The 15,910-nt window shown below is 44.9% G+C and overlaps 2 protein-coding genes across 3 annotated transcripts in view; one reads left to right on the top strand and one right to left on the bottom strand.

Moving 5' to 3' along the window:
* The window catches only part of COL4A2 (collagen type IV alpha 2 chain), a 246,015-nt gene extending 237,515 nt beyond the window's left edge, over positions 1-8,500 (bottom strand). Inside the window, exons 1-3 of one of the 2 annotated variants that reach the window (XM_084610484.1) lie at positions 8,349-8,500; positions 7,706-7,815; positions 7,445-7,505 (exon numbers count right to left, since the gene is read on the bottom strand). In XM_084610484.1, coding sequence (XP_084466610.1) covers positions 7,445-7,505; positions 7,706-7,767 — 123 coding nt within the window. In that variant the 5' untranslated portion in view covers positions 7,768-7,815; positions 8,349-8,500. The remainder of the gene's footprint in view (positions 1-7,444; positions 7,506-7,705; positions 7,816-8,348) is intronic. The other variant, XM_084610485.1, reaches the window with a different exon arrangement.
* A 131-nt stretch (positions 8,501-8,631) lies between these two features.
* COL4A1 (collagen type IV alpha 1 chain) overlaps positions 8,632-15,910 on the top strand; it is a 209,249-nt gene continuing 201,970 nt past the window's right edge. Inside the window, exon 1 of the mRNA XM_084610506.1 lies at positions 8,632-8,907. Within this exon, the coding sequence (XP_084466632.1) occupies positions 8,830-8,907 (78 nt within the window). The 5' untranslated portion in view covers positions 8,632-8,829. The remainder of the gene's footprint in view (positions 8,908-15,910) is intronic.

Genomic DNA, 15,910 nt, shown 5'->3' with positions numbered 1-15,910 from the left:
AGGCACCAGAACTAAAAGTAGGGAGACTCTTCAATGACACCCCTGCTAGTGCCCAGGCAGCATGGAGAAGGAAGCCATCTGAATCAAAGGCAGAAGGGACAAAAGCCGGACGTGAGGTACGTGCAGAGAAAAGATTGGGACAAGGAGCCTATGCAGGTGGGGGTGGGTCCTGGAACTGGAGGCTAGCTGGGAGGAGAGAAAGTGACACTGGGAACTGAGTGAGTGGGACACTGGGATTGGCTGGAAAGAAGACTAGGAGCCAGGCTGTGGGAAGATTGGGACTGGGTGCATAGACATATTAGGATTGGAAGCCCTGGGACCAGGTGGGCAGAGTGGGGAAGACTTGGGTTGCCTGGGCAGGGAGACAGACTGGTAGATGGGGTGCTGGGGAGACTAGACTAACTGGGTAGGGAAACAGTGACTGAGATCGGACCAGGAGCCAAAGAAGTGTAAAGACTGGGTCTGGCTGGGCAAAGAGGCAGGGACAAGGAACTGGGAAGTATGGAAACTGGGAAGAGGAGCTATGGAGGAGGGTGGAAGACTGAGATTGGATGAGAAGCCTATGATGGGAGACTGGGAGCCAATTAGGGCAAGTGGGGAATGGGGAAACAACTGGAGGCCAGGGAGTGAGAGAAACAGACTGGACAAGGATGGTGGGGACAGGGACTAAGACAGAGCAACAGGGATTGGGGACCCAGGCATGGGGAATAAGCAAGACTGGGTTAGATACTATGGTGATGAGCACCATAGAAAAGTCCATGAGGAAGTTAACAATTCTGTGTTCAGAACACGGTTTGTATTATGTGTAGGAAATAAGGCTTGGAGGTCATACTTGGAACAATGACAATAAAACAATATATTGAATGGTACTCATTTTAATGCATCAATCCAGTGCACTGAATGAGGTTCTGTAGAAAAAATAGTGATGATGTTACAAACAAACAACCCATCCTACCCCCCAAATGGTACCATAATGAATACGCACAAGGGGGCCAAATTTAGGTTGCATAGGCAACCTTAATTCTGGCTTTTCCTAGCATCAAGTGCTTGATTTTGCAACCATAATGTTCCTTTAATGTAGTTTTTGTATGTAATGTGTACACACATTTATTAATGTTTGTAATTCCATCTAAGATCTTTGGGTAGGGGAGAGGAACAGCTGAATAAGCAGAGTCTTTTTTTCCAGGAACTTAACTTTTAACAAATTCCTGAACGAACAAGTATGGCTTTTTTTCAGAACAAATACGAAAACCAGGGGGTTGTTGTCTGAACAGCTATATTTGTGTGAGGGGGATGATTTTTTATTTTTTAAATGACATCATACACTCTAGTTAATAATATCATTGTCATCTATTAAAAGTTCAATATTTGTATCTTGAATTATGTTAAATGGTCTCTCTTATGGTTCAGTTTTTTATCTGCTGCCAATTGTCTGCCAGGAGAGAGAGAGCACAAGAGGTACACACAGGATTGGTACCATAATGAGACACTGACAGAGAATCTTTATTCCCACTCCAATACACAGACAACTAGGACTCGAGACCTCTAAGGCAGTGGTTCTCAAACTTTAGCCACACGAGGACCCCCATTTTGATTTAAAATTTTTCACGGATCCCCAAGTCAGCTTCTAATTTTCCCTGCGGGTGCTCAACCCCAACTCAGCCTCATGCCCCGCTCTCACTCCACCCCATCCCCCAACGCCCCACCCCTGCTTCACCCCTGCCCCTCCTCTTCACCACCTCTTTCCGCCCCCTTCCATGAGTGCATCCCATCCCCGCTCCTCCCCTTCTCTCCCAGCGCCTCCTGCATGCCGCTGAACAGCTGTTCCCTGGTGTCCAGGAGGCACTGGGAAGGAGAAGTTGATCAGCAGGGCCAGCGGCCTTGGATGTGACTCATGGACCCCCTGGAGTACCCTCATGAACCCCCCAGGGGTCCGTGGACCCCAGTTTGAGAACCACTGCTCTAAGGAATCTGACTCTCAGCAAAGGTAGAGCTCATTCATAGAAGTCCAGAGTCTGATTCTCCACTTCCATTGGTTGATTTTACAACAATATAACTCCATTGTTATCAGTGGAGCTATTCCTGATCCACATCACATCGGTGTGAGTGAATGGAGAATCAGTCCCTTCTCATCTCCCCAGTATTTCTTCCAGGATTTGAAGAAATGGTGAGGTAAATTTAGTCTGAACACCAACAAAAGGATGAAATATTCAGGGAGGCATTTGTCAGCCCCTCAAAAACTTTAGCTATATTCAGTTTAGCTACTATGTCACATTTTATGGGGAAATTAGACTTCAATCTAAATAAGGGCCAAATTTTGCTCTGTTATAATGTGTATAAATGAGGAGTCACTCCAAGCCAATGAAATTACTCCATATTTATGCAAGTGTAAATTTGGCCCAAGTTTGCAACAACTCTGTGTCATCCCACTAACATTTGCATTTTACAGAGTTCATTACAATGGCCCTGAGTCTTCTGCTTCTCTTCCCTTTTCTCCTTCAAATATTCTTCCCTTTATTTCTTTATTTCTTGAGTGCACCACACAAAGGACCAGATTCTTCCACCCTTACTCACATTGAACAGCCCCACTGGTTACATCAGGAGGAAGGGTGGTAGCGTCATACAAATATAGGGCTGGCAGGAACCATCTGCCCCATAGTTTTATTATTTATCCGTCTTTATCATTTTTCTTCTCCTTTTTTCTGTTTGGGTTATTTTTCTCTCATTGATTCCACAGGCCAAATGAATGCCTGGTGCAACTCTGCTGAAGTTAATGGAGTTACACATGAGGGATGATTTTGGCTCAGAGTCTCTGCTTTTGGCCCTATTTATGTCCATTTTAGCGAATGTTATTTTCTTTGTCTATTTCTTGCAGTCTATTTTTGCATAGTCTTTGTATAGTAGCCCTCATTTAAAACCATGTAAAAGAAAATGCTAAAATGGCACCTAAACCTCTAGAAAGGTGTAGAGTTTTCCATAGTAATCCATGCTCCAAGAGATGTAATGACATTATTCTGTCATTTTGTGGTTGAGGGGAAGACAGGGACAAGATAACAGTTAGTGCTGGGGGAAGATAACATAGGTTAAAAAAGCTGTGTGCATAAACAAAAAACCTATTCCAAGTAGTTCAGGAAGCACAGAAAGAAAGGAGACCTGTACATTTTGATAAATTTGGGAGAGGTATCCAAAGTTCTGTTTGCTTAAACAAACTGAGAATTTAAACTTGTTTAAGTTCTCCCAACACATACTACTTACTACAACTTCAAGCTATTTGAAGCCTTCTATGTTAGACAGAGCTATGGTCCAGATCCACTCAATTTTTTGTCTCTCCTTCCTGATACTTCCATAAAACTCACATCCACCCTAAAACTTATACTCTTTCCTTCTTCTCTGTCCCAAGACACTTTATTCTTCTCCTAACCCTAAACATTCTCCTTCCTGCTCCTTTAGTCTTCCTTTCCTGCCCTCCACCCCCAACATTCAGACAAGGCGGTGGAACCAGCCTGGGAATTCTCTGAAGCAGCTCACAAAATTCTAATGAATTAATCCTCATAATAAATCTATTATATGTAAATATTATGCTACATATACGTACACAAACAGGGAGAGAGAGGGAAGATGAGGCATGGAGGTAACCCAAAGTTACATAGAAATTTTGGGGGCACAGCCAGGAATAGAATTGAGCTCTCCTGAATCCCACTCCTGTGCCAGATCCACCAGACCAATCTTCAGTAGTGCTGCCAGCTACCCACTCACAGTCACTCATATACTACTGCCTCACCCACTTACATTCATCCTGCTGGCCCTGGGGAAATAATGTTTCACCTTTCACTGCATCTTAGGCCTTGTCTACAATAGGGGGGTAATTCAACCTAACTTATGCAGCTCCAGCTATGTGAATAACTTAGCTGGAGTCGACGTAGCTTAGACTGACTTATTGCGGTGTGTACCCTGTGCTGCATCAATGGGAGACACTCTCCCGTCAAGTTCCCTTACTCTTCTCTTTCTGGTGGAGTACCAGAGTCGATGGGACAGCGATCTGTGGTCGATTTAGCGGATCCTCACTAGACCTGCTAAATCGACCCCAGGTGCATCGATCACTGCAGCGTCGATCCCCGGAAAGCATAGACATGGCCTAAAAGTTGAATGTCACTGCTGCTGCATTTGAATCCTAGGTGATCCCCAGCAGTGAAACCATCAGCTTACTTGTGCCAAGTGCTTGCCATTTCTACCACTCACCTTCTGCTGTTTGAATTTGACATGTTATAATGATATGCATTATAGCATATGCCATACTGCATAGCACAGTAACATATCAAGTTTTGTCAAGAGGAGATGACTAGCAAAAGGGGCATGTGACGTTAGGCATCTTAGCTCCTTGCTCCTCTCCTTCCCTGGCTTCACGTTTCTCTGGTAACAAAATCTCAGTGGATCCAAAATCTGTTGCACTCAATGTTCCTGCTCAAACCAGGGTACAGATGGATCCAACCTTAATCTTCCACAGAGGATAAGCAACCACCTATGAAGCCAAAAGGCTGCTATGACTTGAGTGCGAAATAGACTAGTAACTATTACAAAACCTGCTTCAAAATATTCTGAAAACTAATACCTCCTATTTCCTAAATTGTTATACCAATTTATTACACAAAAATAATCATACAGATTTTTAAAAGATGCAGTCATAAAAGTCTGAAAAAATGTAGGAGAAGCCAATGTAGGATACCCTAAAAAACCCAGATGGCCAAATCACAATTGCCCCTGCACAGGTGCACAAAGTCTTACTCTCATTTGGGTACCTGTGCAGGAGCAGCCATAAACCAGGTCTTTACAGTCCATTAGCACAAGGGGTGGAGGAATGGTAGGGCCTGATCTAAAGCTCATTGAAATTAATGGAAGTTCTTCTGTGGAATGCAGTGACTTTGGAACAGGCCCTTAGTGCCCCAGACATTTCAAAGAGGACAGGGCCGTAACCCTACCCACCTATTGGCAGACAATACAATATGGCCTGGGATATTTAGAAAGTTCCCAGCATGATGTTCACTAACATCTGTGCAACAGAGTATCAAACTATCCAAGGTTTTCCTCTTGGAGATAAGAATTGATTACATTTAAAAAGACCATTTATTTATAAATGTTACTGGTTTATGTTAAAAATCAAAGTATCTTTAAGTGCTCACTCAATCTACAGATTAGGATTGTGCTCAGATGAAGCATCAATATCAGATGAAGATATTTATCATAGGTTAATTTCCCACATTTGTGCGCCATGGGTGTTACACTAATGTCTTCTTTTCCACATATCTGGTGGCTTTTTTGGGGCCACAAAGGAAGATAATTAGGGCCGTCAAGCGATTAAAATAATTAATCACATTGTTAAACAATAATAGAGTACCATTTGTTTAAATATTTTTGGATGTTTTCTACATTTTCAAATGTATTGATTTCAATTACAAGATAGAATAAGAAGTGTACAGTGCTCACTTTACATTTATTTTTATTACAAATATTTGCACTGTAAAAAAACAAAAGAAATAGTATTAGGTGAATTGAAAAATACATGTACTGTAGTGCAATCTCTGTGTCATGGAAGTGGAACTTAAAAATGTAGAATTATGTACAAAACATAACTGCATTCAAAAATAAAACAATGTAAAACTTTAGAGCCTACAAGTCCACTCAGTCCTATTTCTTATTCAGTCAATCGCTCAGTCAACAAGTTTGTTTACATTTACAGGAGATAATGCTGCCTGCTTTTTGTTTACAATGTCATCTGAAAGCGAGAACAGGTGTTCACATGGCACTTTTGTAGCTGGCATTGCAAGGATTTACATGCCAGATATGCTAAGCACTCATATGCCCTTTCATGCTTCGGCCACCAATCCAGAGGACGTGCTTCTATGCTGATGACACTTGTTAAAAAAAAAATATGTTACGTAAATTTGTGACTGATCTCTTTGAGGGGAGAATTGTGCGTCTCCTGCTCTGTTTTACCTGCATTCTGTCATATATTTCATGTTATAGCAGTCTCGGACGATGACCCAGCACAGGTTGTTCATTTTAAGAACACTTTCACTACAGATTTGACAAAACACAAAGAGGGTATCAATGTGAGATTTCTAAAAATAGCTACAGCACTCGTCCCAAGATTTAAGAATCTGAAGTACCTTCCAAAATTGGAGAGGGACGAGGTGTGGAGCATGCTTTCAGAATTCTTAAAAAAGCAACACTCTGATGCGGAAACTACACAACCCAAACCATCAAAAAAGAAAATCAACCTTCTGATGGTAGCATCTGACTCAGATGATGAAAATGAACATATGTTAGTCCATACTGCTTTGCATCATTATTGAGCAGAACCCATCATCAGCATGGACGCATGTCCTCTGGAATGATGCTTGAAGCATGAAGGGACATATGTAGGGTGACCAGATATCAACTGTGAAAAAACAGGACAGGGGGTGGGTGGTAATAGGCGCCTATATCAGAAAAAGTCCCAAAAAACGGAACTGTCCCTATAAAAATGGGAAATCTGGTCACCCTAGACACATGAATCTTTAGCGCATCTGGCATGTATATTTCTTTCAATGCCAGTTACAACAGTGCCATGAGAATGCCTGTTCTCACTTCCAGGTGAAATTGTAAGCAAGAAAGCAGCAGCATTATCTCCTGCAAATGTAAGCAAACTTGTTTGTCTGAGCAATTGGCTGAACAAGAAGTAGGACTGAGTGGACTTGTAGGTTCTAAAGTTTTACATTGTTTTGTTTCTGAATGCAGTTATGAAACAAAAAAAATCTACATTTGTAAATTTCACTTTCACGATAAAGAGATTATACGACAGTACTTGTATGAGGTGAATTGCAAAACACTATTTCTTTTGTTTATCATTTTTTGTGGAAATATTTGTAATAAAGATAATATAAAGTAAGCACTGTATACTTTGTATTCTGTATTGCAATTGAAATCAAATATATTTGAAAATGTAGAAAAACATCCAAAAATATTTAATATATTTCAATCGGTAGTCTATTGTTTAATAGTGCGATTAAATCTGCTATTTATCACAATTAATTTTTTTGCGTTAATCATATGAGTTAATCGACAGCCCTAAAGATAATCTTGGGCTAATTTTTGTAATGACTTGTTATTGCTTTAACAAATAATCTGATTTGAACAGGTGTAATCATGGAAAGAGGAAAGCCCCAAAAGGCAATCCAGTATAGTGAAGGAAGCTGAACTCTGGGGCTGTTATACATTTTATTGAAGATGCTAATGTGTAAGTGATCTGCTGGCTGTTTTTTCTTTTTAATTGAAATGACAGCTAGATCAGGCATTTAGGAAAGAAGAATGCAATTTCTGAACTCTATAGCACCTCAAATAAAAATGCTGTGGGTTTTCCCCCTACCCTTCTCTCTCCTCTCATAAAGGGACAAGACATTTAACTTACAGCTTTTACTCTGCCAGTTAACAGTGAGGTCAACACCAAGAGCAGCACGACCTGCATAGCCCTGTACAGAAAGGAGAAACACAACATTAAGAATTTGTATTGCTGTAGCACCGAGAGTGTGATATAGCTATACAGGCTACTGTGAAGAAAAGGTCCCTGCCCTACATTTGAAGAGAATTTTGTCCGCATTTTGTCAATCATTAGAAGTGCCCATCATAACAACTACTTGAAATAAGAATGGAGGGGATGGAAGCTACTTACTGCCAAAGGGCACGACGTGAGAGGAGGAACCGCGAGCTTCTCATCTTTGCTTCGTCTCCCATGCTGTGCGGGGCTCCCAGCGGCAAAGCTCTCCTGTCCCAGGAAAGCCCCTGGATCCAGAGCGAGAGGGAGAAATCCAGTGTGAATGAGGAGTAAGGAATGTGCAGGTCACCCCGACTGCATGCAGGGAACAGCCCTGTGCACACGGGAGTTAGGCTACATGGGCTGAGCTAGGTCCTTCCCATTCACCTAGCGATTCCCGTCTCCGCGTTCCTGGCGGCTCGATGCAAGGGGCGCTCCCCAAGCGGCACACCTCTGGAGAGGGCGCGAATGCTGCCCTGGGGGGACGCACGAGCTACAACGCGGCTTTGGAAAGGAAACGCTACGCTGGAGTCCCAGCCCCTCCACCCCCCGCTGTCTGCAGCGGCCGCCGCGTCCCAAGGCACAGGCTTGCCCTTTGCAGGGGCGCTGGCGACCCGAGGCTCCGCTCAGCTGGCTCCCCGAGCGCACGCCAAATCTCTCCCAGCCGGGAGCGCCGGTACCCGGGCCAGCCCAGGTGTGAGCTCCCAGCGATCAGAGCAGCGCTGAGCGGCTCCGGCTCTCCTCCTCTCCCCCACTCCCCCCGCGGGCGCCCGATACTCACCCCTCCGCTCCCACCTCTCTAGGCTTCTCAGGCCGGGCGCATGCCCCTTCCACAGCCGGTCCCCAGCAGCGAGGCGAGGGGCTGGAGTCAGACCGGCCGCCGAGTCCTCCCAGCCCGCCGCGTGGGGGTGGATTTTGTGGGGTGAGGCGGGAGACTGCCCCCTTCCTTCTCCGGAGGAGCGGGACTGGCCGGCCGGAGGTGGGCGACGCAGAGGGGACGAGACACTGGGCAGCCTCGCCGGACCTCCTCCCAGTAGCCACCGCCCGCGAGGGGAGGGGGCAGCGGCAGCCGCCCACAGACTGGGGATGTGGGCAGCCCTCGCCTCTTTGGCTTTAGAGGCGCTGCAGCCGGGGCCGAGGAGAGACGCGCGCAGGGGCCGGGAGTTGCGCGCGGCCAGGCGCTGAGCAGGCAGCGCGCTTCCCCGCTCCGGGCGCTGGGAGCCTCCGGCGGGCGCGGGGCGCGCCGCGGGGAGAGCCGCACGATGAGGCTGTGGCGAGGCGTGGGGCTGGTGCTGGCCGCGCTGCTGCTCAGCGAGGAGCCCGACGAGGCGTCCGCGGCGGTGAGTACCGCGGCGCGGAGCACGCCGCCCTCGTCCCCTCCCGGAGAAGCCCCCGGGCCAAACCTGCGGCCAGACGGCGGGCCCGGTGCTGCTTCGCTCCCACCCTTTCGGCGGACGGGACACAGTGAGGACCCTGGGGGCGAGGCGCCCCCGGTTACTTGTGGACGGGGGAGAAGGGGATAGAGAGAGAGGCCAGTGTGGCCGGATGGGATTGCACAGGGGGCAGCCGGGCTCTCATCCGGGAGCTGAGTGCCCCCCGGCTCCCGCCGGTTTAGCCCGGACCTCGCTTTAAAAAGTGATGCAGCAGCAGCAGCAAGGTGGCTTTCTCCTCTGGCTGCTCTTGCCCGCCCGGGTGCGGGGATATGCAGGTGCCCCTTGCTGGTCGATCTGCTCCCGCGTCTGTGCTGATGTACTCAGGGGGATATTTTCACTCACTTCCGAGGCACCCCCCCCCGCCCCCCCCCGGCTTGTGAGTGTTCATTTCCCACAGAGAAGTAGCAACATGTTGCGACTCATAGGCACGCAGCCAAGGTTGTCAGTGCAGTAGCCGTCCTGTGTGAGTCTCTGAAGGCTACACACACACGTAGGTTAAATTTCTCACTGTAATCCCGAGCCTGGGATGGTCCATGCTGGCCCCGAAGCAGGGACCACTTGGTTACTCCTAAGGAACTTGCGTGGAACCTCCAGTATCCTCGCTTTCCCACGCCTTTTCGAGGATCACTGGAGCTGCAGAGGAAACGTAAGGGGCATGCTTAATGGTTAGAAAACACACTACGTCCATGTATTAAAAGGGTGGGATTTTTTTAAAAATAAAGCTGGGAACCCAAATCTGTGTACAGGCTGCTTTCCTAGTTCATCATTACCTCCTGCCAGGGGCAATGTGCTGAAGAAGTAGAGATATCAGATTGCATGGCTGGCAACAGAGAAAGGTTCTCCTGGTCAGACTCCCCATAGTCTTTCCCTAACAAAAACAAAAGTTCCAGCTGCAACCAGTTCAACTTGCTATGAAGGTGTCTCCTCATGTAACTCGTTTTATCATACAACTTTTTCTGGGATCAGCTGTCAAACTCCTCAAGTTAGGACACTTAATTTCTTAACATTCTTGAAATATGTTGAAGCTGGAATCAGTTCCCCTAAGAGTGTGTAGTAAATTTGATTAATAAATTCTTCTGCTTTAGTCATTTTTTATCAGCTCCTTGATTTTTTGTACTAATTTTAGTTCTATGTTATAATAGCTGAGTTCAGTTCTTGTTACATAAGGCTTCAGACTTCTGATAACTAAAGATGGGCATATGATTATACATGATCTGTTTTCTGATTGGCTAGAAAATTAGATCTAGTATTGGTAAATTAATTAGAAAGGAAATAAGGAATATTTCTCCTTATTTTTCACAGATTTAATATAGGGTTTCACTTTTTGTTTAGTTATGTTGACATCTAAAGATATGTAGAAGTTTTATGTCTTGAATCAATCCAAATGCAAGGAAAATACACTCCAGTGAAATCTGATTTCTTATCTGATGCTGCTTATCTGCTAATAGCAGATTTACTACGTTCCAGAATCTCAGCAAGTTTTCTTGCTTATTCGGGGATTGTTCTGTAGTTTATCGATAGGCCTTTTCCATTATGTGCCCATCATTTTGACATTATACTCTCTCCCGCCACCCCACATCTCAGGACAGTATTTAGTTCATTCCTATGTTATAAAATATAATATATCAATTCACATTGGCATTCTAGGTCTGATATTCTTAAAGATATGAGAATCTGTCTTTAAGCTTCCAACTTGTCAAATGTCTAATACAATCAATAATTTCACTTTTATATTTTAAATGTTTTGAGTTCTTGTGTAAATAGAACTCTATGAGCAAATTGCTTCTCTGAGATTGATCTCTAAATGTAAGGTAAGTTGTTCTACTAACCTCATGACTCTGGCTGAGGTAATCTAAAGCTAGTAATGATTTCAATTTCATTCATTAACTAGCCTTTCTTTCAACATTGCATTAGCTGCGCAAGATAAACTGGCAAGTGTCATGCCACAAGGAAACAGAAGCATGCTTTGGAAGTTAAAATTTCTGCAGTTCTGTTAACCAGATAAAAGTTAAGCCCCAGGCAGCTGCTTTTCATTGAGCCAACTCACTGGTATAGGTATCTTTATTATAGGACACAAGCAAGCTGTCCTAGTGGATAAGGGCATTGTTGTGGGCTCACTATGATAGGGATGCTGTTGGGCTTCCCTTTCCTGGGCACTAAGCCATCAATCATTATGTCTGGATGTTTATTTACCACACCCATGGGAATGGTTGACTGTACTTTTACAACTGTAGAGATTGATAGAGCTGGCCTATAAACTACAATGCTTGCCTGGGACTCAAGGTCTTCAAATGAGCAGGGCCCCAAATGGTCCACTGCTTTGCATATGCTTAAAATACAGTTCTACTGAAAAAATGACTGCGAAATTGGCTGTTTGGTTATTGTGTTTTTGATTCCATATCAAATGTGCTCAGTTTACAAGTAAAGAACTTTTTTTGTTTTTTCCTAGTGGTCCTGCACATTTGACATAAGTTCTGAGGTGTAGATCCATAAAAGGTCTTAAATGCCTATGTCACAGTTTTAGGTACCATTGTGATCCACAAAACCCCATCTCCGCTACTTTCTAAGGCTATATCTACACTTTTGGGGGGTTGTAGCGTATAGTCACTACACTAGTGGCGCAATAACCCTCCCACTTTTGGTGGATCCTACCCCCTTCCCCTTCTCTTCCCCCCGAGGCCCCACCCCCTGGCCAGGCCAGCAGCTGGTGGAGCCCGGCTGAGAAGCCTGGGCAGTTGTGGGATCCGTGCAGAGCCTCCACCTGTCCACAGAGCGGGGGGCCTGAGGGCAGCCCCTGGCCCCTGGCCCTGCCCCACAAACTCCCCGACCAGATCAGATGGAGGTGGAGGGTCCGTGGCTCCATACTGGCTCCCCAGACCTGCGCATGCAGCTCTTACCCTGACCCGACTCTGGCTGGGAGGTGGGACTTTGGAGCCTCAGCCCGGCCAGGGTAAGAGCTGCACAGGCAGCTTTGGGGCGCCTCAGCACGGACGCGTCACCTGCCCTGGGTGGGGGCCCAGAGGGCAGGGACACAGGCCAGGGGTTGTTCTTGGGCCCCCTGCACCGCGGGCAGGTGGAGAGTCTATGGCAGCTCCCCTCAGCTGCCTGTGCAGCTCTTACCTTGGCTGGGCTGCAGCTCCAAGGCCCCGTCCCCCACCCAGAGCTGGGCTGGGGTGAGAGGCACGCGAGCAGCTGTGTGGAGCCTGGGTCCCTCCACCTGCCCTGGGTGGGAAATCCAGGGGGTGGGGATATGGGCAGAAGGCTGCTTTCAGCCCAGCCCATTCCACCCCGAGGTGAGGGGGGCGGGCTTCCCAGCCCCGCTCCGGCTTCTGGCTTGGCTGGGGGCGGTGCCTCTGGGGAAAGAGGAAGGGCAGAGGCGGAGCCTTGGGGGAAAAGGAGGGACCTCTGGGGGAAGGGGCAATGAGGGGCCTCGGGGGCAGGGGCCCCAGACCCGCTCACTTTTGGGAAGGCTCTGTCACCCCTGCACTACATGTGTAGCGACTGTCTTAGTGAAAGCCTCTTGCAGTGGGGAGCTACTGGAGCCTTTGCACCTGACAGGAGCCTTTCACTGCAGTTGGAAAAGGCTCAAGCAGTGGGACACTACACTGTTAAAATAGCAGCATAAATGCGGGAGGCTGCTTGGGCATGTAGAGAGTGGTGTGGGGTACATACGCTCCTGGACAACCCCAGGGTAAGGCACTCTATTCTACTTGCCTGAGTAACGTTTTGCTATCTACATTGCTATTTACACTTGTGCTAGGTGAGCGTGTGCTGTCTGTATTCTACACACTGCTGTAAGTATAGATATAGCCTAAACCTGTAGATGCCTAAACTCACTCAGCACCTACATTTTTGCTGTAAAAATTCTTTGGTCCCTACATTGCTGCCTCTAGGCATGTGTGTTACTGCCTCATTCTAGGTACCTGGGCACTGATATCTCACCTAAGCCCCAGTGGGATCCACAATGCAGGGGAAGATAGGCACTCCTCCACTTATCTTGTCTGTGGGGCCCATTCTAGTAGGAGTACTCAAAGGTTACCTACCAGATTAGGCCCCTTCCAAATCCAAGAAGCGGTGAAACCCACCTAATAACTTTTAGTCCAGTCGTTCGACTACTCACCCAGGATGTGGGACATGTAGATTAAATTCTGCCCTCTCCATGAGGGAGAGAGAAATTGAATAGAAGTCTCCTTCCTTTTAGGAGCGTGCTCTAACCACTGAGCCATTGGATATTCTGATGTGGGGCTCCCTCCATCTCTCCTGAAGCTTTTCCACTTTGGAGAAATAATTATCAGGCCAGAGAAAAAGAGAGAGAATGACTCTATAGCCTAGTGGTTAGGGCATCCACTTGGGAGGTAGGAAACCCAAAGTCCCCTGGCTTCAATTATTCTTCAATTATTTATCCAAAGTGGAATAGCTTCAACAGGAGAGAGTGATGGATCCCCACATCAGAATGTCTCATAGCTCAGTGGTCTCTGGAGTTGTGGGAGACCCCTGTTCAAATCTTTTCAACCCAGGCAGAGGTGGGGCGGGGGGGAATGGGATTAAACCTGAGAGAGTCCCACATCCCAGGTGAGTGTGCTAACCACTGGGCTAAAAGTTAATAGGAAGGGACCACTATCTCCTGTTTCTGTTTTGCATGGAGTGAGCAGGTACCTATCTCATCCTTGTAAGAAGCAGCTTAGGTGCTGAGTAAGAAGGGGGCTGCTCTTACATAGTCACCTTACACAATAGAACCATGCTTCAAAGCCAGCTGTGAACAGGCATGGGCAGCAATACAATTAATGGCAGGACTGCATGCCTCAACTTAAAAGGCATGGTCAGCTTCCCCCTGAGCCCTGTCAGATGGCTCTACTAAATGCATTTATTTACGGCACTAGAACCCAAATGTGCTCTATGCCAACCCACAAAGCTGTTTTTTTCTTTTTTTTTTTTGGCAAACCGAGCTTTTTTTTTTTTTAAATTTACCAGTAAGATCAGTTTCTATTCCAAAATCAGAAGGAGAACTTAACTGTAAACAAGGGATTAGTTAAGATGTGTTCAGATCAGGCTGAGAGACTATTCCCTTGAGTAAGTTACAGAACTAGTTTGTTTTATGGAACCCACAAGGGTTATCATTTGCAACACCCTCAAGGCTGCATTTTTCTTTGGTGAAGTAAATCTGTTTCCTTATATTAGTACTGTATTATTTATCTGAGAAATCACTGTGATACAGAAATCCTAGCTGCTTTTTTGATGTCTAGTCAAAGCCACAGCTGCATTTCTCTGTTTTCTGAAATGGGACTTAATGTCTCAATACTTTTAAATGATGGGGCAAATTGCCACTAGTATCAGCAGATGCAGTGCCACTGAACTTCAGTGAAGTGAAGGAGATGCTCCCACCCACAGTACATCAGGAGTGAATTTAGCAGTTTCTCTATGATACAAATCCAGCTCCCACTGAGTTCAGTGGACGTTTTGCTATTGACTTAATGAAAGCTAGATCTTCTCTAAGAGCCAGATGTATTACTGTTTAAGTTGGCAGGAAAAGGTAGACTAGAAAAATGATAAAAGCATGCCCAAAATGTTATAAGGGTAGTGCTATTTCCACCAATGTAGTTGACACTGACGTAATGTTAAATCTCTGTTGTCAAGGATTTATTAATTTGTTTAAAAAATACCTCAGGCTGAAATTAGACATAAAAGCTTTTAACATGAGAGCAAATGAACACTTTCTGAATGTTTGCCTTTTCATATGTGCTTGCTGATAAGAAATGGTGGGCCTTCTAAAAGAAGCATTCATTTTAAGGTTATTTCATTTAAGACAGACCCAACAAATTGTAAGGATTTTTTGGTGCTATTTGTTTATCTTCTTCGTGGTTTTATTGATATGAGGGCAGGTAAGTAATGTAGCATTCAACCATAAATATTTGTGATTATATGCTCTGTAGACTAACTGTAACATCCAGCTGTATCTTACTCATTTTATTTTAATAATTATTGTTCCTGGGATTGCATATGTTAGTTTATATAACATATGGTTATTATTAGTCATGAATTTATATTTTACAGATGTTATAATTACATTACATGTGGGTTTTTATTATAATATAATTGCATAATTTCTCTGTTATGTTCTAAAAAATTGCTTTGGACTCATTCTACTTGCTCACACACTCTTTCAGAGTGCAGGAGTACATGTGACAATAAATAGCTTTTTCAGGCTATTAAACAGACATTTATTCTCAACAGCCATTTACTGTGCATAGACTCTGTTATGAATATTGTTCCTTTTATAGGACTAGACTAAACAAAGAAAGATTCAACAAGCCACATCATAAAAAAAAAAAAAAAGAAAGACTTTCCTCATAAGTGTTTAGAAGGTCTGCTCCATTGCTTTCTCAAAATTTCCATTGATGTCACTTGGTGTAGCTCAGATGAATAATTGTTCCTATTATTCATAGCAGTTACCATTAAAAAAGTCCTCAGCACCTTGTAAGGCAGGTCCAATGTTAAAATTAAACAGGCGGCTATAACCTGAACAACTGTTTTAGGCAGTAGCCAATGTAGAAAGTGAATGATTGGACACAGACAGCGCTGGTAAGAACTTTACTCTCATTTGAATTGTCTGGGCTGAAATCCTTCTCAGTCATGTGATATAGAATTTTCTGAGGAATTATATTAATATTCCAAGAGTTCTTATGATGCAATATCTTAGACCTGTAAAGAATACAGTAACAAATGCAGTCAAAGGTATTAAAGTAAAATATTTATCAATTATCACCACCACCATCTTCTCTTGCAGTGTCTCAGGTATTACACGGTGATAACTCTTTCCAGATGTTGACTTAATGGTGATTATGGTATAACTGGTTGGAAAATGGATTTTTTCCTTCAGAAAATTAAAGAAAAAGGAAAATCATTTGTCTTT

The sequence above is a fragment of the Lepidochelys olivacea genome (genome assembly GCF_965140295.1).
Source record: "Lepidochelys olivacea isolate rLepOli2 genome assembly, chromosome: 1".
Classification (NCBI taxonomy): domain Eukaryota; kingdom Metazoa; phylum Chordata; order Testudines; family Cheloniidae; genus Lepidochelys; species Lepidochelys olivacea.
Note: the sequence above shows the minus strand (reverse complement) of the source record. Positions and strands in the feature narration are given on the sequence as shown.